Here is a 24,759-nt window from a genome sequence, read left to right as displayed (position 1 = left end):
AAATCCCACTTCAATCTGTTACAATCTCTGGAAACATTTCATTTATGTTAGTTATAAATGGTAAATACACACCTTGCTAACAAATGTATAATCAGYTTCTGATTGAATCATTCATTTCTCATGTCAGAATTTAATTTCCTCAATTTTTTTTTTTCCCTGAAAAATGTTGCTGCAATTGAACCAATTCCATTCAAGGGTATGCAAAACAGGTTAAAAAAGACTAGATTCATCMGTTTTATGTTTTGACTGAATATCAAAATGGTGCATGCACAAGCTTGTCTAAAAACCTTTCAAGGTTGCTCTGAACATCTATGTGTCTTATATGCCACAAACAATATTTATAAGCAAAACCCAACAAGCCTCTTGAATATGTGATATCAACAATAGAAACTCCCTGTGCACATTTTATATTAAACACTGGGAATTTGAAAAAAATCCCATAACTCAAGGATGATCTTTAGCACTTTAGCTGTATCAGGTACCAAAATAATAAATTAAAATGAACTCAAAATCTTGTCATTCATTATGATATTAAAGTGACCCTCCYCTTCATTCTATTGAAATTACATCACTTTGCTATGTGGACAAGWCCCAGTTCTAGTTTTCAGGCTTCAAACCAACCTTTTCCATGGCCAATGTTTTCTCAGCTCTCATTACACTACCAGCATGATCCCAGGCTCACCACAACTGTATCACCTACACTCCTTTTAAAATGCAATTAAGAGGATTCAATTTCTCTGGTCTCAGTATTTTTAACAAGCAACCCCTAYTCCTTAAGAAATTATTTCTTCCTGTTTGAACTTCCCCAATGAAGACAGCTTCTGCAACATTGTCTGTTCCTTCCACAAGTGGTCCTGAAAGCTTTTGCAGGCAGTTCTCATTCTTCAGAAGCCTCTGAGAAATGCTCCTCCAATGTGCCAAGAATAAATGCTGCATAACTCCTGATTACTGAAGGGGTCAGGTTGGAAGCTCCTTGCTCTGCACAGTTGTCTGACACCACTGAAACAACTCAGTGGACTTTTCTGGCTCTCCCTGCACTGGAAAAATTCACACATTTGCATTTGCACAGACCAAACACACTAAAACCACATCACTAAGGCTGGGCAGGATGTCAAGGTTACAGCATAACTATTTACAAATTCCTCTGTCTCTGAATATTAATCATTATAAACTACATGTACTTCTAACAATATGTCAAAATTACTTTAAAAAATTTTCCTAAGAACRAAAGGAACATCTTTGCTAGAAATACATTTCATATTATATTGCTCTTAATAATATAAAAAATTTATTTGAAGTAATTAGCATGAAGACATATTTACAACTGAATTAAAATGAAAAAATAAAMCAGAAACATTTACAACCAAGTGACAGATTAAAAACTAGCAAGATGAAAAAATGTTTGTTMATATTTTTCTGTCTCTTGGAACTACATGTATCATCAATAGATGCTCACAATCTAAAAAAAAAACTGCTAAGCATTAGTTCTAATGTTRGTATCTGCCTAACTTGCTTCCAAATGAAAAACAATCTTAACACAAGGAAGCTCCTCCAAYGAAAATAATTTAGGGGTCAAAATCATTTTTCTAACATTTCCATCACAAAACTTTCAAAACWATTTACAAGAGGAAAACGCAAGTCACTCTATTCTCATTTGCTATCCATCACTGCTCCTTGAAATATGGATGAACTCAGAACTAAATTCTATTTTTTTTCTTGGAAATATGAAGTGAAAGATCTTTTGATGTCCTTGATTTAACATCCAGTGGGACATTTCCTTGAGAAAAGCTTCTAACGAAGTTTCTTGACATATTCTGATCTTGCTTCCTGCTCTTCATTTTAATTCCTAGTGAAGAAAGAAATGTTATTAGAAACAGGGAAACACTCATTCAATAAACATAAGTAGAATTGAGCTTACATGGACCTCCTTTTCAGAATATTTCTAAGAATTTTTACACATTTCTTTCCCTTACTGAAAGCCTAATTTTAATATGCAAAAACRTAATCACTCTCAGCTCAGGAATCCTGTGTTTTAATTGCCTAGGAAGTCCCATGATTAGACCCTCAAYTGATATGAAATGCTATTAAAAAGGCACAGAGGTCTATATAAAGATGTAAAAATATGTAAAAATGTTATTAATCCTTCTTATTATAGAATAGCATTGGAAAATGAACACTGTGTCATTAGAGAAAGTTTTATCTTTTTTATTCTGAAAATAACTCTTCCTCTTATGGATTTGGTTCTGGTTTATTCTGCTATTGTAATGCTTGCTCTTGAATAAGTASTACTGAATTTTGTTTAGATAATAGCAGAATGTATTTTTTAATAAAGGGATATCCTATTCAAACCAATGTGTGCCATCACAGCAATACCTGCTAGCAAATTGACAAAAATTGAGCAGCAATCMTAATTTTGCCCTTGCAGTGCACTCMCTGCTCCCAGTGCAGTGGGATTTTGCAGTCCCACTCCAGTTTTGGCACTCACCAGTCACTTGGGGTACTCTCAAGGCTGCCTGGCTCAGTGAGATGTCCTGTCGAAGGCGTTTTGCAGARACTGGTTCTTGCAGGCTGCCCAGCACAGTGTTTGATGTAGAACTGGAAAAGTTGCCAAAGAGGAGTTTGTTTTCAGTATAACCATTCAGCTTATTACAGCAGTTTAGGCCTTGCTATGTAGAAATACTTTCAGTGATATTATTCAGCGTTCATAGAATCATAACAGAATGCAAAGAATAAACGACTTTATTATGTATATCTATGGATACTATTTCCCTTGTTCCTTTTTATAAATTTACAAGAATGTTTCAACTGTGAAAATAAGAACTAATGTTGCCACTTGTGCCATTTTTTCCTGCCTTTTAACACTTTTTTTTTTGAAACCACAGAAACCAGTTTGATGGACATCACATATAAATTATACTAAGAAATAATCTTAAGGCATGTTACAAAGTCCTTGGAATGACCAAGCTGTGTTTATTGGACAAATCACATTTTTTTATTGCTACAATAACTTTTCTACAGCCTCCAACACAGTTGGAGGGGGTGGCTTCATAGCAGACAATACTTTTTAACTAAGCTGCAAGAAAACTGTTACAGCTTCAAMTTCATTAAAACAAAACCTCTATATTTTATCTATAGCATTTTATGTGATGGACTTAAGGTCTACAGTGAAAATTATGAACCAATCTAATCTCACCCTTTTGCAATTGCCTCACAAACTTCCTCAGTTCCACTCTGCAAGACAGCCTCATAAACAAGCTAATGGTATTTATGTCCCAAGTTCCTATGCTTTCCCTATTCCTGTAATAAATATTGTATTATTTCCACTTTATAGTCCCCTAACTCACACTAACTTTCTTAATAATAATTTTCTGCCTAAATGAAAATATACAGCAAGCAGCAAAGACTAAGATTTTCCTTGTGCCAGTCCTAAAAATCCACTCCTGAGRAGTCATGCCAATAAGAGAGTAATGTTAATTGGTAAAATAGTCTCTCTGTTATGAATGACTTGCCTCTTACCCCTTATCCTCAAAATAGGTTTCAAATTAAATTTCAGTCATATTGTCTACATTAGAAGTATATCTTTTTTTTCCTAACATCAGTAGGAGATGAATGACTGGAGCAAACCACTTCAATCARGAAAAGTGTGGGAGAGAAAAGAGGGAAAAAGTAAAGAAGAGAATGGAATGAAGACAATRTCTGAAAGGTAAGAACATGTTCCTTTCCTCCTTCACAAATGTGTTTTYATTCYTTCTCYTCATCACCAACTGCTAGACAAAACMATAAAGAATTTCAATCTACAGACAACTTAACAGAGGCAGAATGATCCCTATAAAAGGAATAAAAGTTGTGGGATTTTTCTGTAGTGTAATTCTMAATTGGAAACTGGGAAATACAGGTTTGAGATACAAAAGGAACAAGATGAGCAGATTGAGCTAGACTTTTGGGAGGAAATAAGCATAYATACACATATATATTTCTTTTAATATATATATATTCATATATATGTGTGTTTTGGAATTAGTAGAGGTTATTAAAAATAAAAAACAACTGCAAAAGCCTGTCTGAGAACTTTTATCTTAAGACCAGATAAATCAGGCTCCAAAAATWMCCATGTCTCCCTAGGGAGAATCTAGAAAAAAAAGTAGCTTGMTTTCAGAGAGCAGGTGATTTATTTTGCTAAATTCATAAATTCATAATCAGCTATTTGGAATTGTGAGCAATGCCTCTTTTCTCATCTTAGAGCAAAAGAGTTTATTCCTCATCCTAGCAAGACAGTTTAGAACAGTAGCTGATAACAATTAGGACAGTAACATGACAGAAGATCAGGTGAATCTGACCTTCTAGGATAGTTCTCTATTTTAAAGGAAATAAAAAGGTGCTTAAGTTTCTTCCACATGCTAGGATCTATCTATAGACTTGTTCTTTAAATCTGATGAAATTTCTCTTTACAAAATGATGCCYCATCTTTCTATTTTGGGTAGACGGCAGCTACACGGGACATGATATTAGTTTGTAATTATTAAAACAGAAATTCTTAAACTAAGATTTTAAAAAAAAATCTACTGAAGTTGCCAGGAAAAACAAGCAAAAAAAAACCAAAAAACCATACCAAAACAAAAAAAAAACCCAACCAACCAAAAAAATCAATTGAATTAAAACATATTTGAATCTGAACACGTCATATGCAGCTCCAAATGACTTGTATGTTTTCAGATTTGAAACAGAATATTGAAACTGAAGTAAGAATAAGAAATCTAATTTTGCATAGAAGAGTTACTTTAACTTACCCTAGCACCCTCCTTTTCCTTGCAGCAGCAGCMGTCATTGCCATATATGAGCGCTTCTCAAATACTGAAGCAGAATTTTTGGTTCTTAAGGAAGAAAGATCAACTCTGAAATAAAAGAAGTACATTTTTGTAAAATATATTATTGGTAAAAGTCAAACAAATTTGCTCTTAACTGTAAACAAATATATGCTAAGTTGAAAACCAAAACTAGAAAATAATTTAATTAATGTTACTTGAGGCAGCTTTGCAGACTTCAGACATACACAGCAGCTTCAAGCATGGCATTTCCCAATGTGGAGAGGTTAAATATCCATTTTACAGACAGGAAACAAGACTTAGTGAAAATAACTTGCCTGAGGCATCACAATCAATTTCAAAAGTAGTGTATTTCCTTTTWGGTACATATGTTATAAAACAGGATAAGCTTTCAACTTAATTTGTTGTCACTAACATACTACTGCTTCCAAATAATGGCAGAATTGAATCTGATGTTGATCAAAATGGAGMGTTTGATTTTCAAGATGCTGGGTTTATTTATAAAACAGATAAAAATGGAAAAGCCCAGCTGTAAAGATACAATGAAATGATTTTGTAATATTTCTTGCCCATATAAAAGGAAAGTACCTTGGCACAAGGCTGTTGCTGCATGGCTGTGASTCTTTCACAGATGAGTAAGCAGGCACTTCAGCCGTTTCATCGGTCCCCTCGTAGAGAATGACTGTTGAGTTCATGACWCCTTCATCACACTCTGGGATTATATCACACGTCACATCCATGATACTGCCCTTGCTGGCTGCTATGTCTGTGCTGCAGGGATTGGCTTCCTCCAGGCCTGCAAGGTGCAAAGCCTTCTTGACCACAGTCTGAGCAGAGAAGTTTTGTACTGGTTTTCTGCAAGAGTCTGGTGTGTACACGATAGGGCAGACGTCCTTGGCAAGAGAATCCTCCAGGCTGGACTGGCTGAAGGCAGGGGAACTTGCTGTGACTGGAGAGTCCATCAGCTTCCTCCTAGTTCTCTTCTGTRGTGGTTCTGTAGATTCTAACACTTGTTGTGTGTTTTTATTCATTTCTTGTGATGGTGTACTAGAAGAGGTGCCTGTGAAACATAAGCAGCAGTGGTTAGCACATCTACATGTAAATACCACCTAAATCTTGCCTTTTCCCTCCTCTCCCCTACTGAGACATTAAGAGAAATTATTACAAACACAATTTATTCCATCCACATATTAATTTGATCATATAAGTTAAATTATTCCTATTGCAGCATTTCTAAAGGTATTTGCTCTGTGACACTCAAAATACTATGAACATGCATAGGTTGGCATAGTTAATCCCAGAGGTTATGCACATAATCCCAAAAAATGGAATGGAAGGGCAAGGGTATTGAAAATTTTTGCATTACCAGGACAAAACTTATATTTTAAGAGTTTACCATCACTATAATCTACAGCTGACTCCTGAGCACTGTCATTTTTTTCCCAGCAAGTACCATGCAAAATAATGAGAGAGCTGAAAAAAGGAATGACACAGAACTACTAAGAGGGACAAAATYCTCTGGCACTGCAAATGAGAAAGCAGGGGAAGCAAAGAAGTGACTAGGATTCTGTCACCCTGCTACATCAGCTGTGGGGAACAAGSCTGCTCTTTAATTTTGTTTTAATGAGTACAATATATACTTCAGTGTAAATCTCTAAAACAAAATTCTAGTCATCACAACCAAAAATTGAATCCAAGCCCTTTTTTAAAAGACTAGTGACATCTCATATTCTTAAATACAAGAATAAGGTTTATATAATTTAGTGTTTGAAATAACTATCCATTAAACGCCTCAGGACGCATTTAAAATATTCATTTATTAGGTTTTATTCCTACTTATATGCATCTGAATGTCTGTTTCAGGAAAAATAATGGTTAGAATTCTATTAGTCCGTTGTTACATTAGGATGGGGAGGTTTCAGTTTCASAAAGTTTGCTTACTGTAAGACACTGAGGTTTTGCTAATGTCTTGAAGTTACTAGAAGGAAGTCTGATGGAGAAACATTTTGGTGGGAGTGCCAAGGTTTAGAAGCTTCTACAGGCCTAAATATTGGAAGCATTTTAAAATTAACTGTAAATGCTAGCATTTAAATCATTAACTAAATACMTAAAGAACACAAAAGTACTGCCAACATAAATAATTTGATGAATTCCATCATAATGGACAGCATTTTGTACTGTAATACAACTAAACTAATAATGATAGTTGCAGGAATTCTATACAAGGCAAATACAAGCTGTTAGTAAAAACAAAGATCTATTTTAAAAATCTATTTCTGGAATAAAAGTCATTGTAAAACAAARTTAAAACATAAGAAGTTTTTTCTTACCGTTAAAGTGTTGGAAATGATATAAAATATTTAAGAAATATTAATCCCTTCCCATAAGAATTTTTCCCTCCCTAGTGAAAATACAAGGTTGGTCCTACCTAACATAACAAACAGGTAAACAAGCATCCTCAGCAATATCACATTTAACTTGGCTCCACTAAATAACGTAAACCAAATATAATGCAACAAAAACAACTCCAAAATCCCAATTCCACTTTAGCCTGTTGCTCTACTGTATAAAGTTCCAAACAATCATCATCTAAAGTAAATAAAAATAGAGCAAGAAAAACATTTGGACCCACAAAAAGAACTGCCAGTGTTTCTATTTCCATCTTATTAAGGAACCAAGATACTGAAGCTATTTTTTTTTGCAAGTGCTTTTAATAGCTACAATTGAGAAGATTATTTAAAAGGGACTCAGACAATACAAATTGTTACAGAAACACTACTTCATTACTTCCACAAATTTTCAAATTCACAGTACTGAAGATGATACAGTGGAGAACAAAGAAGGGCTATTTAGATTGCCTTAAAAACCAAAACTAAATAGTTCCTGAATGGATGTCTAATGGTAATCATTATATTCCTACTGAAAGATAAACAACATGCTCCAACTATTAAAAAAAAAAAAATCAAACCTGCTCCATAATAAGGCAGGGAAATTATGTTTATGGTCTATATTTGCTTCAAGTTTTACAGCCAGTTCAATCTTTTGCATCAATATGATCATCATAATTCAGTAATATATTTTATTTAATATATAAAAATGAATCACTTATATACTTWACAGAACAGCTGCAGTTAACCTGATGAAGTAGCTTAAAAGAAATTTTGAAGTTGTATTTCCTTAACTAGTACCTTCAGCTACAATATTTTTCTTTAAAAATAAACATGATTCCAAATATATACTTTAGAGATCACATATTGTTGATCCTTAATGTTTAGAAAAGGAAATTGTCAAAATTCTTTAAGATGTTATTTAAGAGATTCACTAAGAAATTAAACATAAAAGCTATCATCCACCTATCAACAACCCACATCAAGTGATAGACAAACTAAGGACCAAAACCAACTCCTAAGACTACTCCAAAGTACTGATTTATCTGACAAGAAACCTGGCAATATCAGATATTTACAGCYCTGTGCATTAACACAAAAAGCAGAACGCACTATGTGTGAAACATGAGTCACAGCAAAAGTGAGCAGAGCTCATGACAAAACAACTCTGATGAATTGAGTTAGTTCTAATTGACATTTGAGACAAAAAAATGGCCAAGACTTATCTTCTAGAACTCATGCTAATACATGCATAAGGGGATTATTTCTGGAAACTGTGCTAAATTAAGTCTACCAGGTTGTGATGCTAAAGTGAAATTAAATATTAATGTATTCATTTCAATAAACATTTCTGGGCTACCACTGATTGATCAAATTACAATTCTAATCATACGTTTTCATTCTTTTAACAACTGACTCATGGAATTCCAAATTGCAAATGAGSTCTAGTCAATGCATTTCAATTATTTAATATTCCTGTGACCCAAAGGCAGCACTGTCATGGCAAGTTTCACAACAGGTTCACAAACAACAGCTGTGAGCTGAAAAAGGCTAAAATCCAGACTGCATTCTCGCAAGTCCCAGTAATCAGGTGAATGGTTTTAAACAGCATGAGAAAATATACTTAAAAATCACATAGGACAGTATGAAAGAGTTACTCAATAAAACAAATCCTTCCTACACAAGATATATGCTTTTCCTACTTTTAATCAAGTCTTTTACTATGTACTTTTACTAGATAAAACTATACCCCAGTTTTTCCTGCCATACAAAATAAAAAAAAATTGACTTCTCATATGAGAATGTTTGTGACAAGGGGAGGCAATGGTTGCCTTCTCTTTTTTTCCTATAAATCAATTCCATTCTCTCCGTGGTAATGTACAGTAAGGCTTCTGGAAATGGGATGCCTGGAACAGTGCCATGAACTTCCCCATTCACAGAAATACTTGCAAGTACCAGTCAAAGCTCTCCACCCATGAATTCTAAATACTCTATGGCTCCCCATTAATGAACACTTAAGAATGGGCACCTAAACACATTTTTAAATGAAGTTGTTTTCATAGCTTGTGCTTYCTTTGATACAGTTAAATTGTTCATGACACTGCACATTTATGATTACATGAAGCACACACAAGCCTAATTTTAATTAATTAAATTTTTAATGTATGTGTCAAAAAAAGATATAGGAAAGCCAGCATTTTCTGTAAAAAGCAACTATTTTAACTTATAATTGAAGTCAGAATTTTACTTAAGGTGTTTAAAGGTTTCAAGGGCTAAAGGAAAAACAAGACAGAAGGAGGTCAACTCCTGTAGTGAAGCACTACATGTGCCTTGGCAAAGCATATGAACTTTAATTAGCTTTCACTAGAAATCAAGAGTTGTTTCACAAGAATTGACTGTGTGGATAACTCGACCATAGAAACAGATATTAAATGAATGGCCAGAGAATATATTTTCCTCCCACAGTTCAACTTTATAYTATCTAATATACAAGAGACCTTTCACAGGAAGAAATCTTCATTAGAAACAAAGATTTAGGCATTACTGCAAATGGACTGAAATTTTTTGCTGCTTTGAAACTCCTGATAGGAAGAAGCATCTTATAACAAGATAATATCAAAATCACCTCAYACAACCAAGTAAGAACATTTAGAATTATATTCCAACAACTTATTTCTGTAGAAGACTTCCAACCAAACTTAGAATAAASCTCCCTACCCTTTCACCTTTGCTTTTCCACATCAATTACTAGTTTGAACTTCCTTCTTCATGATCAGCTAGCAAATGTAGTCAAATCCAAAGAAACACACAAGAAGTTAAGGTCCTGCTTTGGTAGTTTTATCTATTCTGCAGAAGCAGCTACTAAATGTAGCTGCTTTAAGCATCTGRAGACAGTGCTTATAATCAGAAAAGTTATTTATGGGACTTAAATACTTCAAATTTTTATGTGAAAACACCCCATAATTCATTTGCATTTGAACATGGTCATGGTTCTCTCAACTGAAGGCAAAAGTTAAGTGTCATTAAAGAGTTTCTGCAATGATTCTTGGTCTGCAACACACAGAACTCAGCACTGTSTTTGCATACAGATGCATCATTACCAATTGAAACACAGAGCAGCTAAACAGGGACTTGTACTTTGTTAATAACAAACTTCCAAATATGGATAATGCACAGATACTGCATCCATCCCTAGATACTTCTGACTTCAACAAAAGAGATCCAATTATTTATGAGTTTATGATGAAGAGAAACAAATATTTTCCTGTAATGCTTTGTGTTTTATGCCATGACTGCCATCTCATTTTTGCAGAGGGATTTTACCTCAAAAAATTGTCTTTCAAATGTGTTAACATAGATTCAAAAGCAGTATGTGAGATTTGTTACTAACAGACCTGGTACACTCTTTTCCTCCACCTAGAAGCTCCAGACTCACATTTCATATGAGGAAATCAYTGCATTGCCACCAACTAACTTTTGCACCTTCTCCCCTAAATTATTTAGTAAAGCAACTTCCAACACAATGCAACGATATATTTATATTAAATAGGAGATTCAAAAAATTACATCTCTCAAAAGAAAAATCAGAACCAAATCACAAGGACTGAACTGTATTGCTCTTTCCTGAAGACAAGATATAGTCCATGCAATTACATTAAGTGTGAAATATGGGTTTTTATATAAGGAATAATGACCACTCTAGTTTTTTGTTTCTTTTGGTTTTTTTCCACCTTGAAGCAAAACACTACTTCCTTCCCGACACCTTGAACAAATTATAGATTATAAAATAACAATGCACCAAAGGTGCAAGGGGATTTATACAAAATCTTTTTATTTGCTCACTAAGTTCTGAGGTCAGCTCTTGCTAACATCTACCAAACATACATCCGAGATAACTTTAGGAAGCAGGAATTGGATTCTTGAATAATTTATTTCATCTTTAAAGAAAAAAAGAAATTACAACATCCTTCCCATTTCTGATTGGAATGCTGCCCTTRTAGTACTTCATATTTTCCCATGCTAATATACTTTTTCTGAGTTATGATTTTTTCTTATTAGTTTGTTGTATACATTCTGCACAAGAGAAATTAATTTCTATAATATACTTACGGCATGGGGTGTTCTGTCTGCTCATAAGCTGTGGGAATGCGAAGATAGCTGACATTTCTACTTCATGGTTTTGATTTTGTTTCTTTTCCTCAGTCTGGTCTGCCCAAGCTACTGATTTTTGTCTTTGAATCAGCTGCTCAACCTCTGCATATTCAGTTTCACTTAAGTCATTTGTCAAACCAGCTTCTTTCAAAATCAGGTATTGCTTGCGAAGAACTGGAAGTGAAGTATTTAGTACTCTGTAAAACAGCAAGAGGCAAGACAAATTTGCTTAAGAAAACTTATTTAAAACCAGAAATTTGAAGCCAGAAAACAGAAAGTTTGAGAAAAAAATCTTGCTTCTGTTTCAATAAATTCTCTAAATAGGTCTTCTGAAGTTACAAGTGTCAGAATGTAAATCTTAGCACACCTGCCATGAATTCATACTTACTTTTCTGTTTGCTTATAATACTGGTCTTGAAGTGACACCAGAGATAACATGTGCTCAATCTGGGCTTTCAGGTCCTGAACTTCTAGGTTTAAATGGCAATACTGCAGATTTTGACAAAGTTCCTTTGGGAAATTAGAAATAAAAACCAAAATTAACAGCTGCAAATCAAACTGATAGAGACAAACATTATTTTTAGTTTAAAAATTATAGTTCAGYCTATATTGAAAAATAAAGATGGAGTGGAGCTATATTATAATTAAGTTTTATGGTAGAAAAGGAAGAATTATTTTTTATTTACATGCATAAATAKAACTTTGTAGATTCTTTTGACCAGTAGTGGGTATGCTGCAAMTGGCATTAAGAATCCAACATGCTTATCTACGTATGCCCAAAGATATGTTTGCCTCTTTTTCTGTATACTCTCTCCATATAATTTACTTTATTTCCACACTAAATCTGTTCTTATCTCAGAGGTTTTACCCTTTTTCCAATTCTCCTCCCCATCCCCAACCACTTCCAAGTGAAAGGAGTTTTACTTTTGGAATACAGCCATCTTGACCCAGAAGGCGCATTTCATTTTCAACACGGTGCAGCCATTTGGTATTTTCCTCAAAAAGATTGGTCTCCTCTTCCTTTTTCTTCTGCATGCGTACATAGTGGCCATTAAGTGCTGCAATCCTTTGATCTCGCTTGCAAGTGGCCTTAGAAAAAAAAAATCCCCCCCAAAATAATCAGTATTTAARGTGGAAGCTTTCGAATTATCTTCAACACATTCTCTTTATAGATAAAGATTTTTCTTTATATAACATAACCAAATAATTCCTAGTAACTCAAAGATGAATATGAGGAAACATTTTTATCTGTTTTCTTTATGCAATGTGTCCTAGAAAAAGCTGCTAAAGGATAAAGCATTGGGCAAAAGGAAAATCCTCTATCTTCAAACATCAAATTCTTCTGATGTTTGTACTTYTTCTGAAATATGACAATAAAAAGGCACAAAACCAGCAACAGCAAGTTGGATAAGCATGAGGTGGTGTACTCACAAGGCAAAGAATGCTCTTTCTGTACAGAAGATAACTATACCCTGCTGTTTACCTCAAMAATTAGGTCACTACATCAATAGTCAAGGAGAAGTGATAATTTGTGTGTCCCATTTTTATTAAATATTTAAGCATTAACTCATTACACAATTACTTAAGCAAAATTTACACAAGTATATCAAAATGAAGAGATGATACCCTGCACTACATTATAGAAAACTCACCTTTTCTACTCTTTCTTCAGAGCACAACAGTTGAATTTGTTCATGACATTGATTCTGGTAATATCTCTTTAGTGTGTTTTCTTTCAGTTTCTTTTCCACGTTGAGGTATTCTTTTCTGATTTCTTCACGGTTTGCAAACACATCTTTAAGGATTTCTTTATATCTAAAACCAAATGATAAGAATAAACAATTATTTACTGAAGACTTTTTACAACCATCTCCTTTACTTTGGGGAACTTTTAATTCCAAGTTAATAAAATAAAGAAATTCAAARGAAAGGAGTAAACCCTGTTATATATGAACACTATAAAATAAATAAATAAAATGTCAGTATATCAGTAAGGACCTAATGTACTTGAACTGAAAATGGGATATGAAATTTTGAAGGAGTCACTAAAAATAAACTTCATCATACTTACAAAGACAATCTGGGATTTTAAAGAAAACATTTGTATGAAGAATCTTCAGATGTTTTTCTCTACCTCCAAAAGATACTAAATACCTACGTTGTCTACTTCTTAAATCAACTTATTAAACAGATAAGACTACTGTTGCCATAGACACACAAGGCCTTCAAAAAACCTACTAGCTATCCTCAAAAAAAAAAAAACCAAACCACAAACTTTTTCAGTTGCTCACTTTCCCTGATGTAGTTGTACAACTTTCATATATATAATAAATGAAATATATTTTCAGTATAACTGTCACTGGTGGTACCTTTTCACTTCACCACTGAATACTGAAAATGCTTCAGTACAGAATGGCCAAAAAGATATACAGTATATGTCAATAATGACTAACCTTGGAYACAAAGTATTTCACAACATCCTATGTTGTTAGAACTTGACACAAAAATAAAAGCAGGGTTTAACATCCAAGTGTTCTAAAGACGTTCAACAGTTGAGGCTATAAAGTTTTTCATATTAAAAGATCATAAAATTAAAAACTGTAAAAATGCTAAAAAAAACCCAGGTTCAACTCCAGAACAAGCTGAAGAGATATTCTTGTCATGTAATTGAATTCTTGCCAGTGTTTCAGAAGTAGCAATTCTATTTCACAGTCTAAAGTTTTTAATAACTGACTCTTTTATTCTAGTGTTTTATTACTCTCCTTTTAAAAAGAAATAGAATTAAGAAAAKATTATTCTCCACAGATTTAGAAATACAAGGGTTTTCCCTAAGTCTCCAGAGAATGCCATCATATCTAGGTAAAAATATGTACTAAAACACTCACAGAATTTAGAGTATTATTTCTTTAAGGAACTATAACAGGTTTTTGGTTGGACTCTATGATCTTKGAGGTGTTTTCTAACCTAAAAAGATTCTATGATAAAGCAAAAATCATGGGTAGTTGGACTGAAATACAAGATCATGGATAAGGGTCTCTTCCCTGCCCCAAGTAAAAAGGAGAAGGCAGCACAATACCCTCAAAACCCATAAATCAGTGTGGGAAAAATCAACTCATTACCCACATCATCAATATGATGAATATGGCAGGATATTAATGAGGAARAAGGGAATGAGACATCCACAGGATTTCTGATCTCTACAGGGAATGGGACAGGCTTACACGTGGCCCTTTGGATATTCCATAACAATAAAATGCAAACAAACACCCTCTAACCAACAAATCTTGGCGTAGAAAATGTCCAGCCTTTTCAAAAGATATTTTAGAGACCTTGCCCTTGTCTGACTCTTCCCACATAGAAAGAATGAAATAAAGGTCAAAACACAGGAAATTAAATCAATCTTAAAGACATACAGTGCAAAAATATGCAGGGAAACTGTCAGAACTAGCAACATGACTTAGAAGCCCACACTTCTTTTGAAAATTAAATTTAAATAACCTGAATGAAAGGGTTTATTGAAATGTCTGGAACGCCAGTAAAATAAAACATAGTTACAGAATGTTTTGCTTTGAATGTTTCTTTACTTCACCTCAAAGTTTTCCAGGTTCAAAAATAACACATTCAAAGAGCCAAATTAAAAAAAAGAGTTAGCTGAATCAACTTAGGTGAATAATGGTCAGAAATAAATGAAAAATGCAGAGACACATCCAGAAGGACTTTCACTCCAAAACCTAGMCTCTTCATGAAATGCAGTAGCTTCTGCAACAAATTCATACTACACAACTTAATTTGTTATTTTTGTGCTCTCACGAGTCTAACACATGAGAAAATACAGACAGGAACTTTACCAAGAAGAAAAAGAAGCCAAGAAATATTAAAGCAATAGAAAATAAGGAATCTACAAACAAACTGAATTCTCTGTAGAAAGAAGAACTTCCAGGTTTTGTCTCTCTGAAACCTTGCAGGAAAGATACCCACTTGAATTAATGTCTGCCAACAGTTGCTGTCATTTATGCAAACTACATTCTGCCTACCCACAAACACAACCTGTTAGGGAGCTTTGCTGGAAGCCAGAATTCATATGCTCCTTCCTGTCACATGTCATTTCCTGCGTTCCCCCCCTTCATTTTAAATCCACCACCAAGTTGTTCTAAAAAAGAAGCAACATGTTAGGCAAAGCCATACCTAGATCTAAGAAAAGAATGTTAAAATGAGGAGACCAATATTGAAAAGAGTAAAAGCATTTGTAAAACAAACCTACAAGTTAGACAAACTGCAGCTTGGAAGCAAGCTCATGATGTGAGTCATTTACCTTTCTATTTCCACTTGCTGGTTGYTTGAAAGTTCTGCAGCATTAGGAGAAGGACTTTCAGGAATGCTTGTTTGCTTTTCTTGATATTCTTTCAGTTTCTCCCTCAACAGCARGATCTAAACCAAAAGAGACACTTTTTAGCTGAAATATATGTTTTGGGTTTTTTTAATGCTGAACAGCCCATGCTGAACACCTTTACAAATGGCAGCAGGTGATATTCTTCTCAGAGGACAGAATTTTCTTACTTCAAAGTACATTAGAACAATATTGCCTTATACATTCAATCTTAAACTATTTTTTTTATATTCAAAGTTAACATTTAAACTTTCAACCTGTTAACAAGAGACTTCTTACATACCTCTTTCCTTTGTTCATTGCAAATTTTAACGTACTGGCTTATGTGACGGTCCAAACTAACAACATTGCTCTTCAACTGTAAAGAAACAAATTGGAACTTAAAAGGTGGCTCCTTGATGTTTTTATGAATATTAAACACAGTGTATAAGTACTACATAGTTAGATGCACACTCTATTATAAGGAAAGAGAATAATAAAATCCTGACTTGCATAACAAGAACATGACTTTCAGCTTTTACTGTCATCTGCTGCACATCCATGGCCAGGACATTTCCCTCAACAGAACAATAAAAATAATTACATTTACATGTGCAAGCATGTTTTGCATTTATTCAGATTAATTTTACTATTTAATGTGTGTCTTGTGCATTTAATTATAAAAATTAGCTTTAAGTATGGGACAAATAGAAACTACAGTGAACCCTGTCTTAGATTAAAAGGATTAGGAGCTGCAACATAAAAGATGGTAAAAAATGAAATTAAGACAATAAAAAGCAGAAACAGGAAATTCCAGCYTTTCATTTATCAATACAATCTCACTAAGCTTTTGACTCTCGATGAATTCCACCTGTAACAAACCTGGACTGGCTTTTGTACAACTGGTCTGAAATTTCTTTAATGTACTTTACAGTTCTCTGAGAAAGTAATAGTAAGATACTAAGAAATGATGTGAATTTTACCAGTTGAGGATTATTTTTAAATTTCATGCTCACAACACAAACTATTTCAAACTGGCAGCATCATCTCATTAATGAAGCTATGTTGCTTTCAGGCCAGATCTAGCATCTATTAAGTATCTACTACACCCTCAAATAAGGAAGAGTTGCATGAAAAGAAAGATGAGATAACTGCACAAAATTTTGAGACAAAAGGGAAGAAAAATATTCTGAAAGAAATAAYTGTCCTTCTTTTAATACTACATCACTGATCTCTGGTCAAAAGTAAATTAAATACCAATATACTCACAGAGGACTTGATATCCTTTGCTCGGTTTGCATATTTAAGGGTGTTGTAGGTATCATCATAGAACAAAGARGATGGGCTGATAGCAGCTATCATTATTGTTCGGCAATTTCCTCCAAGAGAATCTTTCAGTAACCGAGTMAGCTTGCTGTTTCGATACGGAATGTGTTTCTTGCCCTAAAAAGAATAATATATATTTTTATGGTGTAGATAACCATACTTTAAATAAAAGTCTGCTTACAATTTCAACAGTGACACAAAACATGACAAACTGCCATGAAACTTTTCTTTGACATRACTAGTTTTTCTTAAAATTACCTATCACTCTTAAACAGTTTAAGTCTGTTGGAACTGGTCAACACTTTTACAACACATGTATTAGCTAGGTTACCTCCTGATGTCTGGATACCTAACTCTTATTTTTAAGATAAAGAAAGTAAACTTCTTAACAGAAAAAGTAAACTGCATTTAACTACTTTCAGTTCACAAAATCATSCAGATTGGGAAGTACCTCTAAAATCCCTCTAGTTCAATCCCTTTGCTCAAAGMAGGGTCAGCTAGAGTATGATGTCAATGACTGTGCCCAGTTGGGTTTTGATTATCTCCAAGGATGGAAATTCCACAACATTTCCAGGCAACAGAAACTCTGCTTTGTGAAGCTATAGAATTTTCATTTCATGACACTAAGTTTGGTCACTAGGAACCCAAACCCACATCAGATAAGAAAGTATCTCCATGTTGATTTATGACCATGGTACAGATTTTAAACTCTATCTCCCATTCTAACAAGTTGATGATGGACAAGCAGCATTAGGAAGGGAAATTAAATTATTTGCTCCTGGCATATTTGAAGAAGGAATTTGCTACATAAGCAGAAGGACAAAAGGAGTGTCATGGTAGAAAATGGGCTTGGCTGTACTCATGCAAAAGTTCAGGAGATTTTGTCATTGCCCTACACAACTGTACCTATTCCTTCCCTAGAGCTGGTGAGCTAGGTCAGGAGATTGACTCACTGCTTTGAGCAGGGGATGTGTTGTATATGGATGTAAGTGAGATCCCAAAAAGCCCTTGGAATAAGTGCTGTTTTATCCTATAGAAGCCTCCTTCCCTAAGATTAAAAGTTAATTGTAAGGYTATTCATTTTCTCATGCAACCTTCTCTACATACTTCATTTTGAAGAAGGTAGGTAAGAAAAGCAGGTACCATTCACCTTCGACACTATCCTTAGGTAGCTGCACACCATATTTGAGAATTMTCTCTCATTGGGATTGTCTTTCATAGACACAGTGGTGGAAACCCTTAAGACAATATTATACAAGAATAATGATGTATAAGCAATGTAAACCACATTATTCCATCACCTTAGCAGCTTTTAAAAGGTTTGAAAAGAGCACTAGGAGGTAAAGAGTGCATGGGAAAACAGGACATACCTTTGGATCTGCCAATGCATTKATGACATTTCCAAGAGCAAGCAGGGACTGGTTAATATTTGTTCCTTCTACAAAACGAGCCCCCTTGGCACTTGTTGCCTTGGCACGTTCAGATCCTGCCAGGTCAACRAGAGACATTTTGGCAACACGGATATTTTGATGTAGACTTGCTGTTTTATCTTGCTGCCGTAGGTAAATCTACGGTTAAAAAAAAAAAAAAGAAAATTATAAAGTAACCATTAATCAATCTAAGCAGTAAGTTAATTTCTTTGTGCAACAACCATTTTCAGATATTTGTATTGGAATCCTTCTCATAAASCCAGTTAAACCTTTTAGTACATATCTAACGTCAACAGGCAGTTTAGCCTAATGGAAAATAGTGAATCTATTTCTGACACCTCTCAAAGTCCCTTGTTTCATGTATTAGCAAGGGAACAAGCAGAGTACAGTTGCACTGAGTTTGACTGAGGTAGAGGATTAAGTGACCAATTGGCCCAGGCTCACACAGCAGCAAAGATAAGCAAGTTTTTCACAGGGAAAATGAATTTCACAGCTCTTGATTCTTCTGCACTTAAGCTACATATCACACTACTGAACTTCAAATTGAAAGATGTGCTCCTTTTTTCAATGCACATTTAGGAGYATGCCATAAAGACATGTATAGGGAGAAACAAGGAAAAAGGCTAGCCTTTCAGTGATTTAGACTTAATTATATCTACCATTAATTGTATCTACCATGCTTTGCTGCTGTGAAAATACACTCCAGGGTCTTTTCAAATATGATGCCTCCTGAGGCCACTTGCTCCCCTTAATCCCATCTTTCCTAAAACTTTCACAGCACAGGAGATATACAAAGCACTAAATGCTTTTGTATCCATCTCCTGGTGAAGGTATTCTCTCTTCAGGCTTATAAAGAAGTAGGCAAAGCATCAATATACAGCCAGCAGGAAGAATCAAAGTTATCCTTAGGTGGCTTTTACTTTTCCAGGATTCTCTATGTATTTGTCCTTTTTTGCTGAGTGCCATGCCATTTGTTAATATGGCCAATGGTTACAGACACTTTCATGAACACATTTGGAATTAGGAAAGAGCTGTCATGAATATAAGGTGACAGACTAGTAAAGACAATCTCACAACATCTGTAGCTTTAAGTTTTGTGCATGAGAAATTAAGTGTTCACAGCACCTCGTAAGAGAAAAAAGATTTACAAGTATTGTGAATGAATAAAATTCTAATGACTTGCCATGAAATGTGTATCTATTTCAAATAGATATGTTTCTATATGAAACAGTACAAGCAAGTTCTGTTGTATTATTTCCAGTATAATTAAAAAAAAAAAAAAAAAAAAGAAAGAACCTCAGGCTGGGAACACACTGCCAGAACAACTGGTAGCTATCATTAATAAAGTAGGGAAAGGTGGAGTGACAGCCAAACCATGTTGTATGACTCAAGCTTTTGTAAAAATTCAAAAGATACAGGAAATGCCCCAAAGCAGAAACTTTTCTATTTCTTTGTCAGTCAGCAGAACCCTTTCAATAGAGCAGTTTGGCAATTTGGATTTTCKTCTCAGATGCAGTAATTGCCTGACCCAGATAGATATTTCAAACCTAAGACAGATGGTACAGTTAGACAAAACTTGCATCTCTAAAATCAGCTCAGAATGTCCTGGGCCAAAACTTAGCAATTTCTGAGTCAGTTTCAGGAAATATCCTGCACCAATAAAGTTAACAAGTAAAGCCAAAAGTAACATATCTCTATAAAGAAGCAACTCTTACAATAATAGAAAAGTTAAAAATAAAGAGCAATCAAGACAGCACTGGGGATTTCTCATCACTTCCATCTCTTGAAACATTGATGTAGTTATGTTATGCAGAATGCCACAGATTTGGGGAAATACATGAGAAATTGAAGTGATTTATTTAATTGCTCACCACTTTTAGAAAAGTATTGAGAAAAAGCCTTCCAGGTAATAAAATCCAGAGCTCTTTCCTGAGTAAAGGTGAGGGAGATAAGACATCCCAGAGCAGCAAATAAGCAAACAGAAATCAGCAGCTCACTCTCTGATCTGTCTGTAACACTGTACCCTGAGCCTTTTTAAAAGCAGCACACACACTAAGAGCCATCACATACTTCTAAGCAATAAGGAGCCAACAAGAAGAGTTAACTGGAAAACTTTAATCCCCTCTTCTCCAAACTAAGGTTCAACACAGTTTAAAAGTAAAAGCTTCCATTGTACCCAACTTAAAAAAAGAAACCAAAACTGCAACTCACAGTAATGACCAYCATACATTGGCTATATCATCTTACCTGAAATACAGCATGGGACCGGGAAGAAGAGGCATTCACATCTGTGGGATGCTGAGTTCTATTTTTATTTCCATAATCCAGCATCTGAAGGATTTCCTCTGCTGATTTAGGCTTTAGGAGTAGAGCACAAAGACAAATACAGTTTTTCTTTTCTGTCAGCTATAGGAATGTATTGATTCTAAAAATTATTAAAATTCACCTTAAAAAAAATTTAGCTACCTAGAAATCAGAGAAATTTCCTATTTTGAAACTGAGGCACTTCAAACAAGTATTCTCAGTTAAAAGCAGAAAGGTATGAAAAGCAAGCACTTAACTGCAGCAATTTAAATCAGAAARTRTTTTTAGTRAAGAACTTMAACAAATCTGAAAGGTTCTCCATAGCTAGAATGGGCCTCATTTAACAATGTGTGACTTAAATTAGTATATCACTGTTAAATGCATTAGTACAAGAAAAGTTTTTTCCTCATAAGACTCAAGGTTTGGGAAGGAGGATGTTCACAGAGCTAGTTGAGGATGTTCACAGAGCTAATTGTTTCTTGTCACAGCATATAAAATACACTAAAAAATTGAGAAATTAGATCCACAAGAACTAAATTTCAGATTGGAAAACTAAGTTCTATCACTGACCTTACCAAAGAATTGCTGTGCTGGCCTGAAACAGTAATTTTAACATGGAATTTTTCAATTTTTCAGTTTCAACAAAAACAACCATGAGACTTCAGTGGTGTAGAATACTCCAAGACAGCAACTAAGGCAATGCCAAGATATTTTAGCCAAAAAATAAATCTCTCAAAACCTGCTGGATGAGCATCAAGCCAAAAAAAAGGACTGAATGCTTTTATCCATTTCCATTCAGTAATGCTTGCAGTTTATTTCCACAATGTGCTTTTGACTCATTAATTAGCTTTGCAAGTTACTGGTGGTTATGACCAGGAATAAGCCCACTAGGCAATTATCAAATTCCATACAACTCTAGGAACAATGGGAACCTTTCTCAGTTATCTCAAGCACATTTTAAAGTTTCTATTTACATACCTGATGTAATGTCAGACCTTGAACTACCACCCCTTGCTGGCCATCTTCACGAACAGCCAGAGGTCCAGAGCTGACCAGCAGATCACGTATCTGTTCATTGTAAATCTTGGAAAGGGAATTTAAGCTGTTTTATTAAAATATCCTCCCATACCTGACAGAATCAAACTTAAACAGAAATCACCAGTCTTTTTAAATACTTCAAGATAAAGTAATGAATTTATGCTTCAATTTTTCAAACATCTTTCCTATACTGAGCTTAAAATATTMAATTCACTTGATTTCTTTTTAGCCATTGAAGTAATTCTTTCAAGTAAATAATCTTTGCTCTTCATGGAAAAAATTGCCTTTTTACTAAAAACAGTTTTGCAACAAACATGAATCTAAAGCATTTATTTTCCTGCATTATGTCACAATCTTGAGCAAGATTCTAGTTCAAACATATTTCTGTTACAATATTTAAATGTCTTATTTCTTGGTCTGTCAAAGCAAACTTTCCCTGTCTCTTTTTACCCCTCCCAAATACCAACTAYAGTTCATTAAGACTTTGAGGGAACTAGAAGATAAACCATTTTACTACTGCTGTTCAGCAGCAGGGCCAAAACATTCACTTGTAAAAACAAAACATCATTTTGTTGTGCTTTTTCACAGCACTAATAGGATTTTGTGAAGTGCTAAAGTATTACCCTGAAACGATACTTTCTTGTACACATCAACAGATGTTCATAAGCATATAGCTGATCAGCAAGACAYAAATCATGAACATTCAGTGAATTATTAGAAGTGGTTGTCCTTTTTGGGACAGTAAAACAGTCACAGGTTCCTAGGAAGACCAAGTTTCCAGATCACAACAGAGCTCCACTCCTATAAGGACCTATTTTGTCAAGCTCCAAAAAAGGACAAAGGGAAAGCAAAACCAGCTTGAATTTATTTGTTAAACATGACTTCTTAAAAGTAACATACCAAATGCAGAAGCTCACCTCCAAATAAGACACCGCAACATCACATGTTTTATCTTCTTTTATTTGATCCATCCGTTTATAAAGTGTCATCATGGTTAAATACATKACTCCAGGATCTTCAGGAGAACCTAACATCGTATGAGTCTTTCCAGCTCCTGTTGCACCATATGCAAGCACTGAATTTTCAAAAAACAACAAAAAAAAACCAAAACCCAATAAAGCAAAAATATGTAATTTGTTTGTATGCTAATGAGGAACAGAAAAGTCAAATGAACATTCACAGACCTCTGTCATTCTGCACAACCATTTCATAAACTGAACAATTTTCTTACCTAGGCTTTATCTTTCGCATCTATAATCAGAGAGCTGATAATTTTTGAACTTTCAGTGCAGAACTCACTGACATTTTACATGAAAATATCATTTACTTACTCTCATAACACTACACCATAAACTTATTGTTGACAGGCTTCTCATTTCCTCACCACATWCCAATCAAAAAAGCCAAGCTCTTATAAAGTTCATAAAGTAGGTTACCACACACTCAGTGACACACCTGCTTCTGCTTGAATAACTCTAGGGGACTCTCATTAGCACATTATATTATATTCCAGATAAAATTCTGAAGTCTATTATAACCTTCTCACAAACTTCTTTTCAAAATAGAGTATAACTATCCTAACTTCCATATACTAAAAAGTCAGCYTCTCATATCCATGAATTAAAACACAATGCTTTATTTCTGTCTCAGGCTTTTTAAATACCTCTGCAGTCTTTGGATACAATGGTAGAAACTTTGAGAAATTTACTGAAGTTTTTAATTAAAGAAGATAAACAACAAAGTTACCTGTACAGTTATATCCATTTAGGAARCCATCGATTAGATTTTTGGTAGTATGCTCAAAAACTTCCAACTGAGATGAACTGTCATCAAAAATGGCATCAAATATAAATTTAAGGTCTTTCCTTTGTCTTTTGTTAATATCCCTATGGATCAGTCTCTTGCCRTTAAAGAAGCTAACTTCTTCCTCCTTTGGATCAAAGACCAGCACATGGTGGTCAATAACACGAACAACCCTGCTGAAGCTGCCGTGTTTTTCCTTCTGGGTCTCTGGACGGACACGGACCACCACTTTTACGTGATTACAGACATCTTCTTCCTTAGCAGAAGTCATCCCTTCGGTCCTCCAGCTTCACTTTCGAGACTTTTTCAGATGGAACAGCTGAATCTGCAACCGACAAAGACAGGTTTTATTCGAAATTTARTGACTCTCACTCCTTCCAACAGTTCACACATTTGGTTAGGCACCACCGAGCTGAATCTACAATTGGCAAGACAGGTTTTGTTCGTACTAAAATGCCTTTCACTCCTTCCAACGTTTCACGCATTTGATCCACCCATCACTTTCAATGGACCGCTACAACGGCGATGAGACTTTAGGAAACACTGTAACTGTCCAGAGACAATTCAGCACMTTTTTCAGAAAGCCAACGAGCACTTTCCCAGTAAATTCTTAAACTTATTTTACAGTTTAAACTACTAAACGACTTGCTGGCTTTCCTTTACAGCAGACCAAGTTTTCAGATGAGATACCACATTTCTGTAGACTATAAAAAAACGAAGAGCTTTTTTATCCTTCAGAAAAAAAAGAGGACCTGTCTGTGTTGCTTTCCCTGGATTAGTGGTTAAGTCACGCAGGTTTAAAGAGTTAAAGGGAAATTTACTAATTAAGTCACGCAGGTTTAAAGAGTTAAAGGGAAATTTACTGATAAGGTCACGTAGGTTTAAAGAGTTAAAGGGAAATTTACTGATTAAGTCACGTAGGTTCAAAGAGTTAAAGGGAAATTTGCAAGGGGTAAAGTAACCGACACCAAAACGGAACTTCCTTTAAACAGCCCATTTTTGTTAGCAGCAGAGGGCTGTTCATTTCCCCTTAAAAGCGGACAGCAACACACACAGTAAAAGCTCTCGGTGGCGCTTTTACCGTTTTAGGACAGCTCACCCTCGTTCAGCAGCGTAACCGGGACACGGAG

At 34.7% G+C, this 24,759-nt stretch overlaps 1 protein-coding gene across 1 annotated transcript; it reads right to left on the bottom strand.

The window, feature by feature from the left end:
• Positions 1-241: 241 nt before the first annotated feature.
• On the bottom strand, positions 242-23,967 carry KIF18A (kinesin family member 18A). Its single transcript, XM_057379777.1, has 16 exons — positions 23,573-23,967; positions 22,744-22,901; positions 21,767-21,871; positions 20,732-20,842; positions 18,425-18,622; positions 16,998-17,171; positions 16,033-16,107; positions 15,675-15,790; positions 13,015-13,177; positions 12,287-12,451; positions 11,751-11,872; positions 11,321-11,559; positions 5,412-5,883; positions 4,788-4,892; positions 2,486-2,595; positions 242-1,846 (listed from the first exon to the last, which is right to left on the bottom strand). Exons 1-16 carry the CDS (start codon positions 23,898-23,900, stop codon positions 1,698-1,700), a joined length of 2,790 nt encoding a protein of 929 aa, XP_057235760.1. The 5' UTR covers positions 23,901-23,967; the 3' UTR covers positions 242-1,697.
• Positions 23,968-24,759: the final 792 nt, after the last annotated feature.

This window comes from Malurus melanocephalus, unplaced genomic scaffold (assembly GCF_030028575.1).
Source record: "Malurus melanocephalus ecotype Western Australia unplaced genomic scaffold, MMel_1.1 scaffold_423, whole genome shotgun sequence".
NCBI lineage: Eukaryota > Metazoa > Chordata > Aves > Passeriformes > Maluridae > Malurus > Malurus melanocephalus.
Note: the sequence above shows the minus strand (reverse complement) of the source record. Positions and strands in the feature narration are given on the sequence as shown.